Source organism: Salvelinus sp. IW2-2015, linkage group LG30 (genome assembly GCF_002910315.2).
Source record: "Salvelinus sp. IW2-2015 linkage group LG30, ASM291031v2, whole genome shotgun sequence".
NCBI classification, from domain to species: Eukaryota; Metazoa; Chordata; class Actinopteri; order Salmoniformes; family Salmonidae; genus Salvelinus; species Salvelinus sp. IW2-2015.
In genome coordinates, this window is record NC_036869.1 from 19,928,768 (window position 1) to 19,948,270 (window position 19,503).

The 19,503-nt window shown below is 43.5% G+C and overlaps 2 protein-coding genes across 5 annotated transcripts; both read right to left on the minus strand.

Annotated features, from left to right (window-relative positions):
• Positions 1-2,140: 2,140 nt before the first annotated feature.
• Positions 2,141-11,203, minus strand: LOC111955350 (germ cell-specific gene 1-like protein). Of its 4 annotated transcripts, XM_070436113.1 has the most exons (8): positions 9,185-11,203; positions 6,966-7,046; positions 6,163-6,841; positions 5,398-5,592; positions 4,357-4,404; positions 4,008-4,166; positions 3,699-3,810; positions 2,141-2,841 (listed from the first exon to the last, which is right to left on the minus strand). In XM_070436113.1, exons 3-8 carry the CDS (start codon positions 6,356-6,358, stop codon positions 2,457-2,459), a joined length of 1,095 nt encoding a protein of 364 aa, XP_070292214.1. In that variant the 5' UTR covers positions 6,359-6,841; positions 6,966-7,046; positions 9,185-11,203; the 3' UTR covers positions 2,141-2,456. The 4 variants fall into 4 exon arrangements, with proteins under 4 accessions (XP_070292214.1, XP_070292213.1, XP_070292212.1 ...); XM_070436112.1 differs by having other exon boundaries at positions 6,163-7,046; XM_070436111.1 differs by having other exon boundaries at positions 6,966-11,203.
• A 71-nt stretch (positions 11,204-11,274) lies between these two features.
• On the minus strand, positions 11,275-19,177 carry LOC111955348 (epsin-1). Its single transcript, XM_023975563.2, is given in 16 exon segments — positions 11,275-12,027; positions 12,030-12,158; positions 12,372-12,375; positions 12,470-12,603; positions 13,068-13,220; positions 13,417-13,839; positions 13,842-13,954; positions 14,017-14,081; positions 14,083-14,565; positions 14,711-14,892; positions 15,059-15,179; positions 15,575-15,703; positions 17,200-17,355; positions 18,071-18,172; positions 18,361-18,502; positions 19,124-19,177. Coding segments are annotated over 14 exon segments (2,448 nt in total). The 5' UTR covers positions 18,140-18,172; positions 18,361-18,502; positions 19,124-19,177; the 3' UTR covers positions 11,275-11,740.
• Positions 19,178-19,503: the final 326 nt, after the last annotated feature.

The following is a 19,503-nucleotide window of genomic DNA, read 5'->3' on the forward strand; positions in this document are numbered from 1 at the left end:
GACCAAAGTATGTGGACACCTGCTCGTTGAACTTCTCATTCCTTGTTCAGTTTAAGGTGATATACAGGTTACATTACTCAAAACTGCATCAAATATTCCCAGACACCTCACCACTGTGTGAGAGGTGCAAGCAGGATGAGGGGAMGTTGACCCACTTATTTTGGACATGTCCTAAGTTACATGCTTACTGGGCTCTCATTTTTGATTACTTATCTAAAGCCTTTGATAGAGTTMTAGCCCCAGACCCATTGATCRSTCTGTTTGGTACAGTTGATGGGAATAACCAGGAAGGGAAAGCTGTCTCTCTTTGTACTCTATTAGCCAAAAGGMTCATRTTGCAATTTTGGAAATTGGAGACAGTACCTAGGGAAAGGAAAGGGAAAGGGGAATAACTAGTCAGTTATCCAACTGAATGTATTCAACTGAAATGTGTCTACCCCTGTGAATCAGAGAGGTGCGGAGGGCTGCCCACGTCTTCGGTGCCCGGGGAAATCGACCTACCTTTGTCCTCTAAATTTGCCATCCCGTTCAACACTACAATGATTGTCAATGTTTGTTTATCTTGTCTTCTTTTTTTTATTGGAAAATAATAAACATATTATAAAAAAAAAAGAACATCTCATTCCAAAATCATGGGCATTAATATGGAGTTGGTCCCCCCTTTGCTGCTATAACAGCCTCTTCTGGGAAGGCTTTCCACTAGGTGTWGTAATATTGCTGYGTGGWCTTGCGTCCATTCAGCCACAAGAGCATTAAGTGAGGTCGGGCACTGATGTTGGGCGATTAGGCCTGGCTCGTATTCATCCTAAAGGTGTTGATGGGTTTGAGGTCAGGGCTCTGTGCAGGCTAGTCAAGTTCTTCTACACCGATCTCGACAAACCATTTCTGTATGGACCTCACTTTGTGCACGGGGGCATTGTCATGCTGAAACAGGAGAGGGCCTTCCCCRAATTGTTTCCACAAAGTTGGAAGCACAGAATCATCTAGAATGTCATTGTGTGCTGTAACATTAAGATTTCCCTTCACTGGAACTAAGGAGCCTAGCCCGAACCATGAAAAACAGCCGCAGACCATTATCCCTCCACCAAACTGTACAGTTGGCATTCTGCATTGGGGCAGCTAGCGTTCAAACCCAGATTCGTCCGTCCGACTGCCAGGTGGTGAAGTGTGATTCATCACTCCAGAGAACGCGTTTCCTTTGCTCCAGAGTCCAATGGCGGCGAGCTTTACACGAAACCAGCAAACGCTTGGCATTGCGCATGGTGATCTTAGACTTGTGTGCAGCTGCTCAGCCATGGAAACCCATTTCATGAAGCTCCTGACGAACAGTTATTGTGCTGACGTTGCTTCCAGAGGCAGTTTGGAACTCGGTAGTGAGTATTGAAACCGAGGACAGATGATTTTATACGCGCTGCGTGCTTCAACACTCGCCGGTCCYATTCTGTGAACTTGTGCGGCCTACCACTGGTGCTCCTAGATGTTTCCACTTCACAAAAACASCACTTACATTTGACTGGGGCAGCTCAAGCAGGGCAGAAATTTGACGAACTGACTTGTTGGAAARGTTGSATCCTATGATGGCGCCATGTTGAAAGTCACTGAGCTCCTCAGTAAGGCCGTTCTACTGCCAATGTTTGAATATGGAGATTGCATGGCTGTGTGCTCAATTTTATACACCTGTCAGCAACAGGTGGGACTGAAATAGCCAAATCCACTRATTGAAGGGGGTGTCCGTTTGTGTATATATATGAATATCCCTACAGACTTACAGAGATGACTGTCACACACATCAATCCATCCTTCCCTAGCCCCTCTCTCGCTCTCGCTCTTTGCCCTTGTTCCTCTGACTGGGGAGATTATTGCCATAATCTTCTGTCAAGCATCTGTTTTAACTTCCAAAGCTCCCTGTATTTTTATGTCATCTTTGCATCACTGTCTGTTTAACTACAAGATCACTTCATCTCTTTCTGGACATCAACCGGTGATATTGAGAGAGTTGTCCCAACCGACAATGCCCGRGATTCATCCAGTTTAATTAGAACTGGCATGACAACAGAGACTCAGAGAAAATACCAATACTWAGTCATTGACATGAGACAGTTTCACTTTTTTTAAACACTTTTATTCACAATGTCACCACAGTTACTATCAATATCAGGATAGTAATAACAGGGTTACCATCAACACAATCAAAATTATATATAATATATATGTTAAATGTGGCCAATGCCAGGCATTTCTTAGCGATTGTCTCTATTGATCTCWACCTAGACAATACATGTCAATCTCTGTGTGTGGTTTTACAGAGCTTTATCTACTCAGATGTAATTTATGGGTTGAGGTACTGAAATCAAGCACAGTCCATTTCACAGTTCAATCCAAAACATGTAAAAAATAAAACAAAAATAAGTTTCAGGTGGCTAGAACCTCTTTTTAACCTCTCCTCCTCCCTTYCCTCAGCACCTCTCACAGTCCTCTCCCTCCATCTCCTCCCTCTCCTCCCTATCCAGGGCGTCCTCAATCTCGTCCATCTCTCTCTCRCAGTCCTCACACCCCTTTGTCCCACAGCCACCAGCCATCATCACCAGCCCTCTGTGATCTGGAACCCCCGGACCGGGGTCGATCAACGCCCCCTGCTTGCAGTGCTGGAGCCGGCCGCTGACTGAGCAGACGGCCCCGGCCCCCTGCAACACCTCGTCGTAGGAGGGCGCCTGGATGGCCGCCCGGGCCTCCTCTAGACGAACGCGGGCTCGGTGCTTCATCTCTATCAGCGTCTTGGTGTAGGAGTTGAGGGTGAAGACAGCCGCCGCCATGCAGCAGCTGAAGGAGATCCAGGCCAGACTGAGGGTAAGAGAGAGAAAGGATGGTAGGGCCRTGGTGGTCATTGGTTATGAATAGGCTGTAAATATGGCCTAGAAGTTTAAAATATGATGATATCGGGTACATACTGAGGGGTCCAGAATTAATGGATTCCTTGATAAAGATAAGCAAAAAACACAGTATAAAATAAACAATACAAATACTGTGCTGTATGCTCACTTTTTTGTATTATTATATTGTTTTATACTAATACAGTTGCTCCCCTTGCGTGGATAAGGTCACTGGGCCTTTTTATAAAATGTTTTATGAAATTGGAGAACACATTGGGAGGGATCTTAAACCATTCCTCCATACAGGTATATTTCCAGATCCTTGATATCCTTATTCTGCTCTTATGGACTTCCCTCCTCAATTCAAACCACAGGTTTTCAATGGGGTTCAAATCCTGAGACTGAGATGGCCATTGGAAAATATCGATTTTGTGGTCAATGAACCATTTCTTTGTGGATTTGGACCCCTGTCTTTTTGAGATGTGTACTAGTTGATAAACAAAATCTCTTTCTCTGAGAAATTATATTAGTATAAAATAATACAATTATAAAAAATWAAGTAACATACAATATAGCTCAGTATTGTATTAATTCTTTTAGACAGGGTTTTTTGCTCATCTTTATGAAGGGATCCAATCATTCCGGACTCCACGGTTTTCAATTGGACTGTGGTTAGGAAATGCTTAAGCCAACGGTTGGAGACCGTGCCTAGGTAAACAAACCAATCATGGATTGTAGTATCTCCATGTCCAAAGACTGCTTTCGGGGTAAGGAAACAAAATAAGCAATTTTGTAATTTGGGTGAACTATTCCTAAGGGAATACTTACACAAATGACCAGCCGTAGTCCCAGGTCTGTGGTCTCCAATCTTTTGGCCCAATGCTCACAGTCATCTGGAACACTGTGGTGTACATCATATGAGCCACCATCCCCATCAGACCTGAGAGAGAGAGAAAGGGGGATGAAGAGTGAGAAAGAGAGGAGGGGGGATTTATTTGCTGACAATCTCTTAATTTATTTGACCAACATCGAATAATCAATGCTTAACCTTGTGAATGTTTTTACAGAATGCTCAAAAGCCTTGGTATAGATCCTTTTGGTGATAAGAGAAAGTTGTGCTCGTCGTGGCCGTCTCACCTGAAAGGACAGTGCATATAGCGGCAAAGGCGTTGATCTTGAGAGCGTACATCTCCTTATGGGCACAGAGACACAGCACCTCCACCCACATGAGGAGAAAGCCCATGGCCAACAGGCCTATGTACGCAAACTCTGATACTACTGACAGCCACAGCACCCCTGCGAGTGAGTGAGTGAGTGAGTGAGTGAGTGATAGATTGAGGAAGAGAGCAATAGAAAGAGAGAAAATGAAGATTGGAGAGAGGTAGAGCGAGAAAAAGTTGGCATACAGTGCTTATTTGACTTGACGACCCGCAATTTAATGGTAACGTATTAGCTTCGCCTATATCTACTTGCAATGAGCACAAACCTTGTGTCTCTCCTGGAGTCAATTCAATGAAGCTCCGGCATTTCTCCTCTGTAAGACAAATACAATGTGATTAGCAACAAATACAACTTAAGTCAGTATATTCACTTGTACTGTGTCTTTCAGGCCCTTGTCAAGGAGATTGACATACTGATTTAATTTAGATCCCTTGAGTGTCTGTTGTGAGATCTTAAAATAGTGCTCCAATTGGCATGGGTAATCGGAAGGGGACACTTTCTGTAGTAGAATAAGCCACATTGAGAGGGAGAAATCCACCAGATGTTCTCTATCTAGGGTCAAGACAAAAGCTCTAACTCTCCCCTCTCTACAGTGATTTTGCAAATTAGTCCTAAGGAGACATGTAAAGACATTACTTTGAGTTTTCCTTCAGTGACTCGAGCTTACATTGCCAACATTAAAGATTATTCAATTATTAACAGAGCACCCGCTGGTGATCATTTACTTCTAATAGCCTTGGTTGATTAGGGACTATCCCAGATCAGTGAATGCGTATGGTGTTAAAGCAACCAGTCTTGCAGAGATAGATTGACAGTGGAGCAGCAAACAGCCACATTCAAAGACACAATGGCAATTGCTGATAGATATATCAACATTATAGTGCATTCTAATAACTAGTGTCCAGTCATTATTGGGGTTCCACAAGGCAACGKCCTAGGTCCGACTCTATTGTAAGACTTTACTCAATCAAGGTTCTGTAGATCAACAGCCTAAAACAAGAGCTGTCTAATGTTTTATTCACTTTTCCAATGAAGTTCTCCGTGTCAAGCAATTACTGGCTAAGGCTAGAGATTCATTTAGGAGATGCTCTTATCCAGAGCGACTTACTTTGTGCATTCATTCATTATAGCTAGGTGAGACAACCACATATCACAGTCATAGCAAGTACATTCATTGAGGAGACTGGATCTTACAGTGCAAGAACCAGGCATCATTAGGTTCTCGGGATGAAGGCTACTTAACCCCCCTTTCTATAAAAGGTAAAGCATACTCAAACAATGGCCTGGATAAAGAGCCAATGCTCACCCTCGTTGTGTGCCTCGCAGGACAACCAGAAACCTGTGTGGAAGTAGCGCAGCATGTACTTATCCTCGCCTGTCTCCCAGATGTAGTGCACTGCGTTGGCGAGGGCCTTTTTCTGAAGCCTCGCCTGCTCTTCCTTTTCCAGTGGCGACAAGGTGATGTTGTTTGACGGCTTCTTAGGGTCCAGAGTGGGACTCTCTGAGGAAAAGAGAGGGTAAGAGGGTCATTGGGACAGGAACGGTTGGACAGTTTTAGGCGAAATATATGCGTCTAGTCTACACACCGTACTACTGTAATTCTTTTCTACAATAAACTCCAGAAACACACATCTTCAAACCATGTTTTTTAAAGGCATTTCAAGACCATCATKTAATATTCTTCAGGGACAGAGGTCAGAAGTGCCTATGAGTTCATAAACCGCTCCCTAGTGTCAACGGAATGAAGGGGCAACAATCTACAGCAAAATCCGTATGAAATCTCTGTTTTTTTACATAATCTACTTTATGTAGAAAATAGCATATTCCATGGCAATAGGCTTAGACAACAATGTAATCCAGATATTCAACAAAGTTTGAGATTACATACATTGGACTTTGTCAACAAACCTTTGTGTGCCTTCTCTAAAAAGCAACAATTCTCAGTGTCAGGATTCATGTTCAGGGGTTGGTTCAACATGGGTGAGTCCACAAGTACAGAGCGAGGGAAACAAATCATTATTTAGGTACCGGGCTCCACATTCATTCTTGCACAGGTGAATTATTTCCCTACCTGTGGTGTAGGGCTGGCTGTTGTTCTGGCCGCAGTTCTTCAACTTGACCGGGGAGAGGCAGAGGGGCTTGGCAACCTTGTGGGTCCCCTCGCACCAGTACGAGGTGCAGAAGGCCAGGATGGACAGTGCCAGGGCCAGTGAGGTAAGGGACAGGGAGAGCAGGGAGCGGTTGCATCGTGACATGTTCTCCAGCATGGTGGCTTATGGGTGTGGGGCGAGGGCCACTGCTAAGAGAAATAGTGGCCCTCCGATGGAGAGACAGAGGTGGGAGAGAGGTCGGGGGAGAGACGGGGTGTCTCAAGAGGAGCTTGAGACGAATGATGGTGAAACAGGGTGATGGGGCTGGTTAGAGGACGGGTACAGGGATGACAGATGAGAGATCAGCTAGAGTGAGGGCAGTGACAACGATTAGGGGGGAACTGTGGGGGGACTCAATGACAAGGCAGAATGAGGGAAATGGAATGGAGCGATATAGAGAAAGGGGGATTGACAAAGGGATGGTATGGCAGAGTGGGATTAGGAAACTGTGAGAAAATTATGGGATGGAAGAAGTAGAAGAAGAAGCAATAGAGTGGAGGATTTATTCGCTGAGCCAGATGGATTGGATGAGGGCTAGCCTCTGTCACCTTCTTCAATTAGTCCTCTCGATATTCCTCCACCCTTTACATGCTGATCCAGCTGTGGTCCCGCAATAACAACTTGTGGTGGTTAATTTGCAAATCAAAGCAGTCATTGAACTGAGGCAATCAGGCAGAGAGCTTTTGATTTGGAAGAAAAAAATGATAATAAATGAATTTCTTACATTTTACGTCCATATGCTACATCCCATATTTCCAGTATATGACATGGATTTGTCATGTGTTCCCTGGTATACAGTTGTGTCCTGGAAGATAAACACTTACATTTTACCACGTTTTATACAACCACTAATTATTTTCTCCTGTCTCCTTTCTTTTTCTCAGGAAACATTCTGTTCTTCCCGTGCATCTCGGCTTTCTTAGGAAGATTGTGATTTGATATAATGATTAGTCTACCTCTCTGTTGACCCGTAATCCTCATTAATCTGTGTTCATCTCCCTGTACTAAATCAATCTGTTTAATCCCACACTCGTAACATCTGTCCAACCACCTATAGAGCAAGACAAATCATTTGGATTAATTTCGGGAGGAGTAATTAAGGGGAAACAATCTACAGAAAGCACTGTTCATGATGTAATCTCCTTTATGTAGAAACATTTCATATCACATGGCAATAGGYTTAGACAACAATGTAATACATATAGTCAGCAAAATGTGAGATGACATATTGTATATACATTGGACTATGTGGATTACGCAAACAGACCATTATCATCATCTCATCGTCACAACAATCTTTATCATCATCATCATCACAATCTTTTGCATCATCACAATCATCCGCACAATCGTCATCCAATCATCGTCATAATTGTCATCATATCCTGTCATCACAATCTTCATAATCACAATCTTCTGCATCATCACACTCATCATACTATGCGGATGGTTTAGTGTACTGGTCTGGGCTGCGTTCAGTACGATTTACGTTCTGGAACGTTCAATTGTACAGAAAAGGTACCGAACGACCAGTTGAAAAACAAGGAGGGGTTGGGAGATGGGGAACGCAGTCAGCATGGCCACTGCCCTTTAAACACGTCACACGTTGCTTCAAACCACACCTCGCCACACCCACCAAACAGGAGCAAACATACCTCAAACTTTGTTCAATAACGTTTTGGGGAAACGTGTTGTTCCAAACAAACCGTTCAGCAACGTAGCAAACGTTCAAGCGAACTAAACGCACCTCTGAGGTCTGTCTTGACTCCATGAATGATAATTGGATACTTTAGCGCAGGGATCATCGACTAGACYCGGGCCGATTTGTTCTTGAGCGGATGGTCAGGGGGCCGGAACACAATTACAAATCATTTGTAGACTGCAAATTGACCGCAAAAAGCCCAAACAGATACAGTATAATACTTGCATAAAGCAATCATTTCAACCTTGCTTACCATCACATTTTTCTCTATTATGCGTGGGAATACTTGGGAACAGATTTCTTATATTAAAATCACGTGGATCTTATTTACTGGTGTTTTTACTGTTCTACAATGAAACAAAAATGTTTTTATTTTATTTTGTTGCTCAGAAAACTTGGGGGGGACCAATTCCGTCCGCGAACCTTGCTTTAGGGAATAATCATTGAAATATGAATCCATCTGTGCTGATATGGTCTTTATGTAAAATAGCAATCTGACAAAGATAGCAGAATCACAGATGTTTGTGTATTTTTATTTAATCTGGCGACATCTGCATATATTACCACTATACACTCTTTGAAAAAAAGGTGCCATCTATAACCCAAAATGGWTTTTCGGCTGTCCCCATAGGAGAACCCTTTGAAGAACCCATTTTGGTTCCAGGTAGAACCCTGTTGGGTTCCATGTAGGAACCTGGACTCTGAATTAGAGCATATGTTACATGTAAAAATGTAATAAAAAGACGACAGCCAAATAACCTTTTGGAACCCTTTTTTCGAAGAGAGTAAAGCTGTGTTGTTGCCAAATTGGTTTGTCAATTGCGGCACAAAATAATGACAGAGATTATTCCTCATTACAGTAAAACGAGGAGTTAATCAGACTCCGGTATTTAATTTATCCCATCATGACACCAAAATATTTCAACAATTAGAATATCCTTCAAACATTGTCAATTTCCCCCAAAAGTATTAAATTACAAGCTCTTAATTTTCCAAATCTGTAAGCGTTTCAACAAAACGGTTTGTTGCAATCTGTCAATCAATATCTCCTTCCACTTGACTCGAAACCGGAAAATATTTGCAGCAGTCTAGGAACCGCATCAATTTAATGCGTAAAGCAAAGAAAATCTCCTATCCCCATTGTCCAGCAATATGATTAAATATGACACAGCCACACAATCACACACGCAGTTTAATTTCCTGTAATAGCTGTGACTAGATTTGAGTTCAAATGGCCATACCAGTTGTATTTTCTCTGTGCTGCATATCGCCGGGCTTTCCATAGAGTCCTTGTCCCCCCATACGGTTGTACAATACACGCATGAAAATTACTGAACCGATGTTTGTGAATGAAGAAAAAAAAAGGAAACTGAAATTAAAGAAGCAAAAAAACATACCATATAAGGCCTTCAGAGACATCGACCCTCTACACTCTGTCCTCTACCAGATTAACTTTCTTTACCTTTTCTCTCCCTCTCTTCCTCACGCTTCTGCCTTTCTTGGGTGAGTTTCTATCACAAACCCACCCAGATTTCACTTAATCCTCACAAACCCATCTGTTACTTTCTCTCCCTTTGCTCCCTATATCTATCTATCATCCATCGTCACATTCTCTCGCTCTCTCTCCCACCATTTCTTACGCTCCACTTTAAGCAAATCCATGATCCTACTTTGTAGTTCACTACATATTATTTAAGGGTAATTTGTTGTTCTATAGTGTTTATCTGTTCGCCTCCGGGGAATCCCCATCTTGACCCGGATGACAAGTCACCGCCCCGCTTTCCGAAGGTCATGCCATACTCTGAATGAGGAGCGGAATTAGAGAATGTACAGTATGTGCGCCGCTCACCCCCTCGCTTTCATCCCGTCATTTGGAGTGTTCAAGTTATGTAGTACACTCATCAACACTGATCCACCCAATCTCCCTTCGACCCAGCAATCTCTACTCGGTTGAGATCACTCCCCTTCAAACAGCTGTTCCTCAAATTGTCCACAAATTACTTTGAATCGTCACGATTATGGAGAGGAACTGAAAGAGTGATGTGAGCGACTGAATGAAGATAATTTAAATTGGGCTTTAGTATTGTGGCGTACGTACGCATGTATGTGCAAACTAAAAAAGGGAGATATAACGCTGTACTGAAGTGACTGTAGTGGCAGATGTTTCACCAGCCCTCATGTGGCCATTTGAAATAGGTACCATCACTGATGTTGATTGAGACAAATGTGGTTTGCGCATAGGCCATACACCTCAATCAAAAGAGAAAACAGGCATTGATTGGAGACACCTTAAAACAAGAAATGCCACCAAAAAAAGAGAGAATTTGCCCATACCATAGTCAGATCTGAGATCTCAAGGCTTGAATAACTTTATTTCTCAAATGTGTACTGTCACAGTTTACACCACAGCCTTGACATAAATTTAAAAAAGTATATCATATAAATTAAATTATAATAGTAGCTACGATAAAATGTATTATCGTAACAATACTAATCCTTTTGCGCTACGATTCAGATAAATCAATCTTGTGACTTCCAGTCCAATTTTCATTTCGCTTCACATTTTGTGTACTTGTGTCTTGTTGCATTTCAACTGTTTTGTTTGAGGCCAGAGAGGAAATGCAAAACACAGAATGACAAGCATCCCATAGGATTCAGAGGCCTTACGATGAAAACTCACTGGATAGAAAAACATAACAATAGCGTATGCATGGGATGTTGTCTTGTCATACAAATATTTGACAAAAGACTTAACTGACTGAGATACAGTTTTCAACAACATACGCTGGACGGAAAAAAAGGATATGACAAATTCAGATTTCATTTGAATACAATGTGTTTGTTCCCAAACACAAGTAAATAAGTAGACTTATGTGTATAAAATGACAAAAGAGAAATAAAGCCACTATTGGTTATTGGCTGATAATGTGGATGATTAGGGTTCTATCCAATTGGATATGACCTTTTCCAACCAAAGTCAATGTTCAACTCAAGAAACCCACAGGACAATGACAACTTTAACACTTGCTGTCAGTAATGTGAGATGAATGAATTTGAATATGGCTCTAGTTTGTTTTGAAAGTATCTGTTGGAGGCCAAGTGTTCAAGAAACAAATAATTTAATTAATAAATACAGTAAATAGGCGAATAAGTAAATTAATAAATAGATACAATTGTACTTAAAAAAATCACAAATAAGTTACTATTGCATTATGGTTACTTTTGCTCAAGGATCTACCTCATCTTCACACAATGCTCTCTCTCACACCACCAACACACCACACACACACACAACACCAACACACAACCCACACCCCCACACACACACACACACACACACACACACACACACACACACACACACACACACCCTCCTGATAGCGGCTCTACTGCCATCCTGTTATTTTTGTGTACATGTTCCATTGTAGACTACTGTAATGATTCATCAGGTCTTCTTAACCCTCCATCCACCTTTCTCAGAGCCTTATGAGTCAGGCATAGAGAAGGTGAGCATTGATAAGAACCAGTCTAATTGAAAAAGAACAAAATCACACAAGGAATAAATGGAACTAACTCCTACGGCCCCATCTCAGCTTCCCACTCTTGAAAGAACCGAAATGAATATCGAATCAACCAAAATGGAACGTTTTTCTTGGAAAAACTATTTTGAGATACTTATATTTTGTCTCGTTTCATTTCTTACATATTATTGCATACACTTAAATTGGACGTGTACATTATATTAACCATTGTAGATATTGGGGTTGAGGAAGGTGAGCTGGACAGGTTGTAGCTTTTCAAAAAAGTATAGGATTGTTGTTCCGTCTCCCATTCTGGTGTCTAAAACCATGTGTCACTGCAAAGGGACCACCCTCCCATTTGAGGAGTGGAAGCTCCACTGCAGAGTGTCCTGCCTGAGGAACCCAACCCAGACAATTGGGTTGTACCATCCCAGCTCCAAAACAGGGGCATGCCATCTGAGGTCCCATTGCAGGCATTGCCAGGCCAGGATGAGGCATTCCCAGGGAATGGGATGCTAGCTGGGATTAAAGGAGGCCCCAGCAAGGGGTGGTGGGACCCAAAGGCGGGTAACACCGTAGGACATATGGGTGGAACCAAAAAGGCTGGAGTTTGGGGAGATTGTAGTACGAGACACTCCAGCAATGGATGTGACTCTGCCCATAGGGCCAGCCATGCCTGGGCCTTGTAAAACGCCTAGGAAATTAGGAAAAGCAAAAGAAAATGGGGCAAGGGAGGGAGGAACAGATATACAGTACAGAGCATTCCAAGAGAGAGTATAGAACAGAGAGAGGAGTGAAAAGGTTACATCTCTAAAATCTATGCATCTACAACTACCGATGCTGACCCACACAACAGTTATGCACTATAGTGGGGAGGAAGGCCTAGTAAAAACACTGAATCACAAACACTGCTTTAAATGAACATAAATATACTTCTCATATTCACCCTCTGGTTCTCTCTGTCTATCTCTCTCAGGGTCTGGTCTCTCGTTTACCCGTCCTTACTTTGTTACTTGGCGAGGGGGGGGGGGGTTGTTTGGGTTTGGGGGAAAGGACTGAGCCCACGTCCACGAGCGAAGCGCCGGCACCATGGAAGGAAGCTGGCGATTTGTTGTCTTCGTCCGCTGTGGCTCCACTGTCTGTAGAGAGAGAGGAAAATTAGGCCTGCGAAATATTACAATATTATCCCGATATTGCAATATTAGTGTATATCATGAAGATATATGACGACAAGGACGTGTTAAGTATAGTGGTGGAGGCACAGACATAGAGGGAAGACAGACGGAGCGCTAACACACAAACACATTACTGGGATCTGTTAGCGTACGCAGACGCTCTTCAGCTCAGCTTGACTGAAAAATGGAATACGGTGGTCAACAACGGGATCCAAAGAAAACATCTTACCCCAGGGCACTTCAATTGCCGACTATCCCAGAAAAAGAAAAAGGTGCCACTCAGATGTCTGCATGCAAGGGTTTATTGCCAGGACAAACAGACAGGCTTACATTGTGGCGTGTCAGACGCCTTCCTCAGAGCTTGGAGGCAACAGCCTTGAGGAAGCATACAATACTACAGTACTGTATGTACTACAGTACTGTATTACCTGTGCCATTACTTGGAGCTCCCCATGGGTCAGAGTTCATAGCGTCTGTAGTGGTGGAAGCCCCTCCATCTCCCCAGGGGTCGTCTGTGGATGCTGTGTCGGTGGGAGCTGCAGGTGCACCCCAAGGGTCACTGGCGGTGGGCGGAGTCGATGCTGGTGTAAAGGGGGTGGGGTTAAACCGATTTAAAGGGGAACTCCAATGAAAAATTGTTATATGGAAATTGTGCTCTACATCTTAAAATGACCGTATACACATTTTCTATCATGTATTTAACCTAAGGATTGAGACAAAAATCTGAATTAAGAGCACATGTGATGGTGTCACAAGATTATAACTATCACTGCTTACCTGTTGGTCCCCATGCGTCATCATCAGCCTTCGAGCCATCGCCAAATGGATCTGTGGTCCCCTCGTCTCCCCAGGGATCAGCCTTCTTTTCAGACAGTGGATTGGATGGAGCACCCCACGTGTCTGAAGCCTCGGTTTTTGGACTGGATGGTGCCCTAAAAGGATCAGCACCCTTCGTTGGGTCATTCAATGGGCCCCCAAAAGGATCAGAATYGTCTTTTGGTGCCCCAAAGGGATCTGAATCGTCTTTTGGCATATTGGATGGTGCTGAAAATGTATCCTCTTTTGGTGCCCCAAACAGATCAGAACCACCTTTTGGTGTATTGGATGGTGCTGAAAATGTATCCTCTTTTGGTCCCCAAACAGATCAGAACCACCTTTTGTGTGTATTGGACGGTGCCGAAAATGGATCATCTTTTGGTCCCCAAACGGATCTGAACCACCTTTTGGTGTATTGGATGGTGCTGAAAATGTATCCTCTTTTGGTGCCCCAAACAGATCAGAACCACCTTTTGGTGTATTGGATGGTGCTGAAAATGTATCCTCTTTTGGTCCCCAAACGATCTGAACCACCTTTTGTGTATGGATGGTGCTGAAAATGGATCATCTTTTGGTGCCCCAAACAGATCAGAACCACCTTTTGGTGTATTGGACGGTGCGAAAAAAAGGATCATCTTTTGGTGCCCCAAACGATCCGCCTTCAACTTTAGATGGTGTATTGGATGGTGCCGAAAATGGATCGGAACCATCTTTTGGAGCCGCAAAAGGATCTGAACCATCTATTGGGGCACTGGCTGGCGCCGCAAAAGGATCTGAACCATCTATTGCGGCACTGGCTGGCGCCGCAAAAGGATCTGAACCATCTATTGGGGCACTGGCTGGCGCCGCAAAAGGATCTGCTTCTTCTGTTGTAGCATTAGATGGTGCACCCCATGCATCCTCGGATGGAGCTTTGGATGTTCCACCCCATGCATCCTCGGATGGAGCTTTGGGCGCACCCCCCCAAGGATCAGGAGCGGGTGCTTTGGCTGCTGCGCCCCATGCATCCTCCTCTGATGGCTCATCTGCCCCGCCAAAGGCGTCAGCAACCGTAGGCTTGCCTGCTTTGGCGGCATCCTCCCATTCAAGCTCTTCCTTGGTCATCTTTGACTGCAATTACATAAGAGACTGGACAATCATGATGCCAAACACACATTTAATTGGTAGATGATCCAAAATGTCCTAAGTGTACAATCATTTACCTTTGAAAGTCCAAATAAAGGGAGAAATCTGACTATTAAGGYGTAATACTTACCCTTCKTTCCTCCTCTTTTTTCTGGGCCTCTAGTCTCAGTTTTTCTTGCTTCTTGGCCTCAAAGCTGGCGGCAAGATCAGCCACAGACGGGATGTTGGCTAGGGAGGGGAGACCGGTGGCTCCTGGGACATACACTGGCTTGTAGTTGGGGTCCTTGGGGTCCTTGGGGTCATCCGAGGAGGCTGTAGAAAGAGCCCGATAAGATATAGCATAACGAGATACATTATTATGGTAAAGCAGGGTTGGGGTCAATTCACTTTTGTGTCCTGTGGGGATTTTCCAAGAATGTTTTAAGGGAAATGGTCAATTGAAGTCTCTCAAATGTTGGGTGTGCTCTGTAACGCTCACCAGTGGCGTTCTTTGAGATCTTGTCTCTGGTCTTGAGTGCAAACTCTCGCTCTTCCTTTAGTTTCTCGTCRTCCTCCATAAGAACCAGTACTACCTTGGCCTTCTCCCTCACGTTCACCCCCTGTAAAGGATAGCATGAGGAGTACTGCTAGGCAGCTCTCTTTCTGAAGCATGGTGCTCCCTAAATGTAACTGTGCAGAACTGGTAAGGGGAAGCTCAAATGATCAGTGTATGCATGGGAAAGCAATGTGTTAGCTTAGATGTTAGTAGAGCCAGATACCTCAAGCCTCACTCACTTATTGGACTGGTCTCCCGGACCAGTTTAAGCCTATTCCTGTTCTACAAAGCACTTTCACCGGAGTTATGCTGGAGTTATGCTAATAATAATTATTCATGAGTAAATTAGCTCACAGTCAATTTCTCAAGTGGGGAGTCTTCAAAAAGAGTACATTGGAGATGGAACCTGCATATCAGAGGAGTTGGTGGGACAAACATGCATTTAGCAAGCTTTAGTACCTGATCTTTCCCATCCTTGTCCTGGAAACGAAACTCTGTYAGCGCTTTCACAATGTAGATGTTGTCCTGCATCGTATTCAGAACGCGGTCTGAGCCCGTCTTTAATAGGTTCTCCAGCAGAGTCAATGACTGCAGTTGGGGGATGGGAGAAAAACAAAATGGGGGATCCAGATGAGTCAATGACTGCAGTTGGAGGATGGGAGAAAAACAAACTGTGGGATCCAGATGAGCGTCCCCTGCTCCTTAAAAAAACTCTGCGACTTAAATCACTGAATGGAGCGATCATCAACAGAACAATAAATACATAAAAAGTTAAGATGACACCATAGTGTGGCAAAGATGGGAGGGTTTTTATGAAATTACAAGGAGATTGTAAAAACTGAGAAAGATTACCATACATACTGTATATATTTCCCATGCCAATACAAATCCTGTGGAGGACATGTATTTGTATCTGATTTGTGGCAATAGAAACAAAACAAAGAAGAAAGTGTCAAATAATATAAAGACCATCTTTTCACAGAAAGATCAAATATATGGGCTACAGTTTTACAAAGCACTTGAAAAAACAAAAATAAAAAGGAAGGAAAGGAAGACTCAGAGTTACCTCTGCTGCAGAGGATACGTCCATTAGAGTTAACTGCACCTCAGATTGCAGCCCAAATAAATGCTTCACAGAGTTCAAGTAACAGACACATCTCAACATCGACTGTTTAGAGGAGACTGCATGAATCAGGCCTTCATAGTCCAATTGCTGCAAAGAAACCACTACTAAAGGACACCAATACGAAGAAGAGACTTGCTTGGGTCAAGAAACACCAGCAATGGACATTAGACCAGTGTTAATCTGTCCTTTGGTCTGATGAGTCCAAATTTGAGATTTTTGGTTCCAACCACCGTATCTCTGTGAAACGCAGAGTACAAGAACGGATGATCTCCACTTGTGTGGTTCCCACCGTGAAGCATGGAGGAGGAGGTGTGATGGTGTGGGGGTGCTTTGCTGGTGACACTGTCTGTGATTTATTTAGAATTCAAGGCACACTTAACCAGCATGGCTACCACAGCATTCTTCAGCGATACGCCATCCCATCTGGTTTGCGCTTAGTGGGACTATAATTAGTTTTTCATCAGGCCAATGACCCAACACACCTCCAGGCTGTGTAAAGGCTATTTGACCAAGAAGGAGAGTGATGGAGTGCTGCGTCATATGACCTGGCCTCCACAATCACCCAACCTCCACCCAGTTGAGATGGTTTGGGATGTTGGACCACAGAGTAAACGAAAAGCAGGCAACAAGTGCTCAGCATATGTGGGAACTCCTTCAAGACTGTTGGAAAAGCATTCCAGATGAAGCTGGTAGAGAGAATGCCAAGAGTGTGCAAAGCTGTCGTCAAGGCAAAGGGTGGCTACTTTGAAGAATCTCAAATATAAAATATATTTTGAATTGTTTAACACTTTTTTGGTTACTACATGATTCCATATGTGTTATTTCATAGTTTTGATGTCTTCCTTATTATTCTACAATGTAGAAAATAGTAAAAATAAGGAAAAACCCTTGAATGAGTAGGTGTGTCCAAACTTTTGACTGGTACTGTACATGCGTGATTAATTCTCTTTGGCCTCACCTTGTAGATGTGCCTCCAGTTCTTGTCGTCTTTGAGGCGTTTCCACAGCATGGTCATGATCTCATTGCAGGCCACCACATTGTAGGTGAGGTCCGAGATGTCGGCCATCTGCGAGCTAGAGGGGCCCCATGGGTCGTTGGAGGTGGCCTCCCTCACCTGACAGACATACAGCAGTGTTAATACAGATTATTGTCCAGATGGAGAACAAAGGCTCCCAAAGCATCCAGGCCTTCTGGCACCAAACTTGTACTACTGTATATAATTGTAGGGGAAATACTGGTGATAGAGTCACTGGTGTTACAGACAGGGGTAGCAGATGGAGGACTTACCCATGCTCTGCTACAGAGGGTGTGTCATATTTCAGAACGATGCTGCAAAGGTACTTTAGAATGCTGACAGTGTCAACTGAACAGCATATGTGGCCAATCTTACTCTGCAAGGGCCAGTGTGGATGCAGGCTTTTGCTCCAGCCAAACAGTACTAGCTTGATTCTACTAAATGAAAGCCTTGATCCAAGACTGTGATCAGTTGAATTAGGTGTACTACTAATTGGCTGGCACAAAAGAATGAACCCACACCGGCCCTTGCAAGGTAAAATTGACGCACACTGGGTACACCATCAAGAGGGGAGAAAGAGAGGGATAGTCAAGATGAAGGGAAGCATGTCGTGGCAGAGAGTGCGAGGAAGATGAGGCAAAAATCAGGAGAAAAATCTGAGAACGCAGGACAGAGAGCAAGAAAGGAGAGAACAGGAGGAGTGAGTGATGACAGAAGAGAAGGAAAAGTGAGAGTGGAGGGAAAAGGAAAGAGGGGAAAGGAGAGGGGTCAAAGACAAGATGGGGGATGGGGTAAAGTAAATCATCTCCCTTACCTTGACCTCAGCCTCAGAGAAGTTTTGAACGAGGTTCTTCAATTGTCGGCGTAGCATAGAGGACGTCATGACGCCTAATGGGGTGTCTCAAACCACAAGGACCTAGTCGGTATAAAGACTAGAAAGAGCATGTACACACGCACGCATAGTCAACGGAAGCAGACAGAGCTTTCATCCATATATTAATGAAGCTTCTGTCTCGCCTCACGTAATAAATGGCAGGTATCAACACAGGAGAAGCTGCTTGGCACTTAGCCCAACTCATGCTGCTGATAGCTACATCTCCTTACCTATTGAAATAAAACGGATAGCGGGGGATCTCAAAGACTGTCTTGCGATCTGGTCTCACTGGCTCACTGGATGCTCATTCTTTTAGTCTCTCTCTCCACGACGACATCGGGTCCCAGCACACACAGATCAGGAACAATTCTTCTAAAAGGGAGCAAAGCAATGACATAGCTAGGGCTAGTGAAGAAGCTACTTCACATTGGCATGCCATTGGGCAACAAATTGTTTGTGTTTTTATCATGTAAATGCCAAACAGAAAATGCGGAAAGCAGCCTAGAAACTAGACCTAGTCATGATTGCGACCAAATCAACACCATTCATGTTTGCAATAAGCTAAGCTAGCTCTGTGGCTAGCTAGCTAGCATTCTGCAATGCCAATGCTATGGCGACAAATCCAGGCTCTGCAGTGTTACCGATTAGCTATRCACCCGAGTAGGCTATTGTCGATTTAGCATGTTATTTGGCAATTTTCGTCTTGTCACGAACGCTAGTTGCGTTATATACATCCATCTACAAAATGCATCACGATTCAGCACCATGGACAGCGACCGGCGTAGATTAAAAAAAACGTCAGTGCGTCTTTATGGCTGTCGAATGTTGTTTTTAGAGCAAGCTTTAGCAAGCGAACCAGTTAGCTGTCAACGACAGTCATCTGATGACAGCTTTGGTCTACTTATATGGACAACTGACACCTTTAAAATACATACTTCCATTGAGCATACATTTATTTATATGATCCTGCGTCTATTTCAAAGGAATACGAACCTTCGAGATGTTTTCAGAGATCTGAAGAAAAAAAAMCTACAATTTCCGCTTCCGTCTGCAATCCGCACCTGATTAAAAGACCACTCCCCCTACTTAATAATCACGAGGATGTTAGGCTACATTGTAGTCAATCAAATTAAACAATGTAGTAACAGTGTCTTTATTGAGAGGGAAACAAACGACTCTGTTCGCTTCTTTGTTTTTCCACAAATTAACGGATTATTATTGGGAGCAGTCTTGCCTGTTTCTCATAATGTCGGCATTTTTGGGGTCTCAAATGTTTACATAAACATCTGTTTACCTTGGTTACAAATGCCATCTAGGGGTGCTTACACATCTATGCATATTGGCAGTGGTGTAAAAAAMTTAAGAAAAAATAC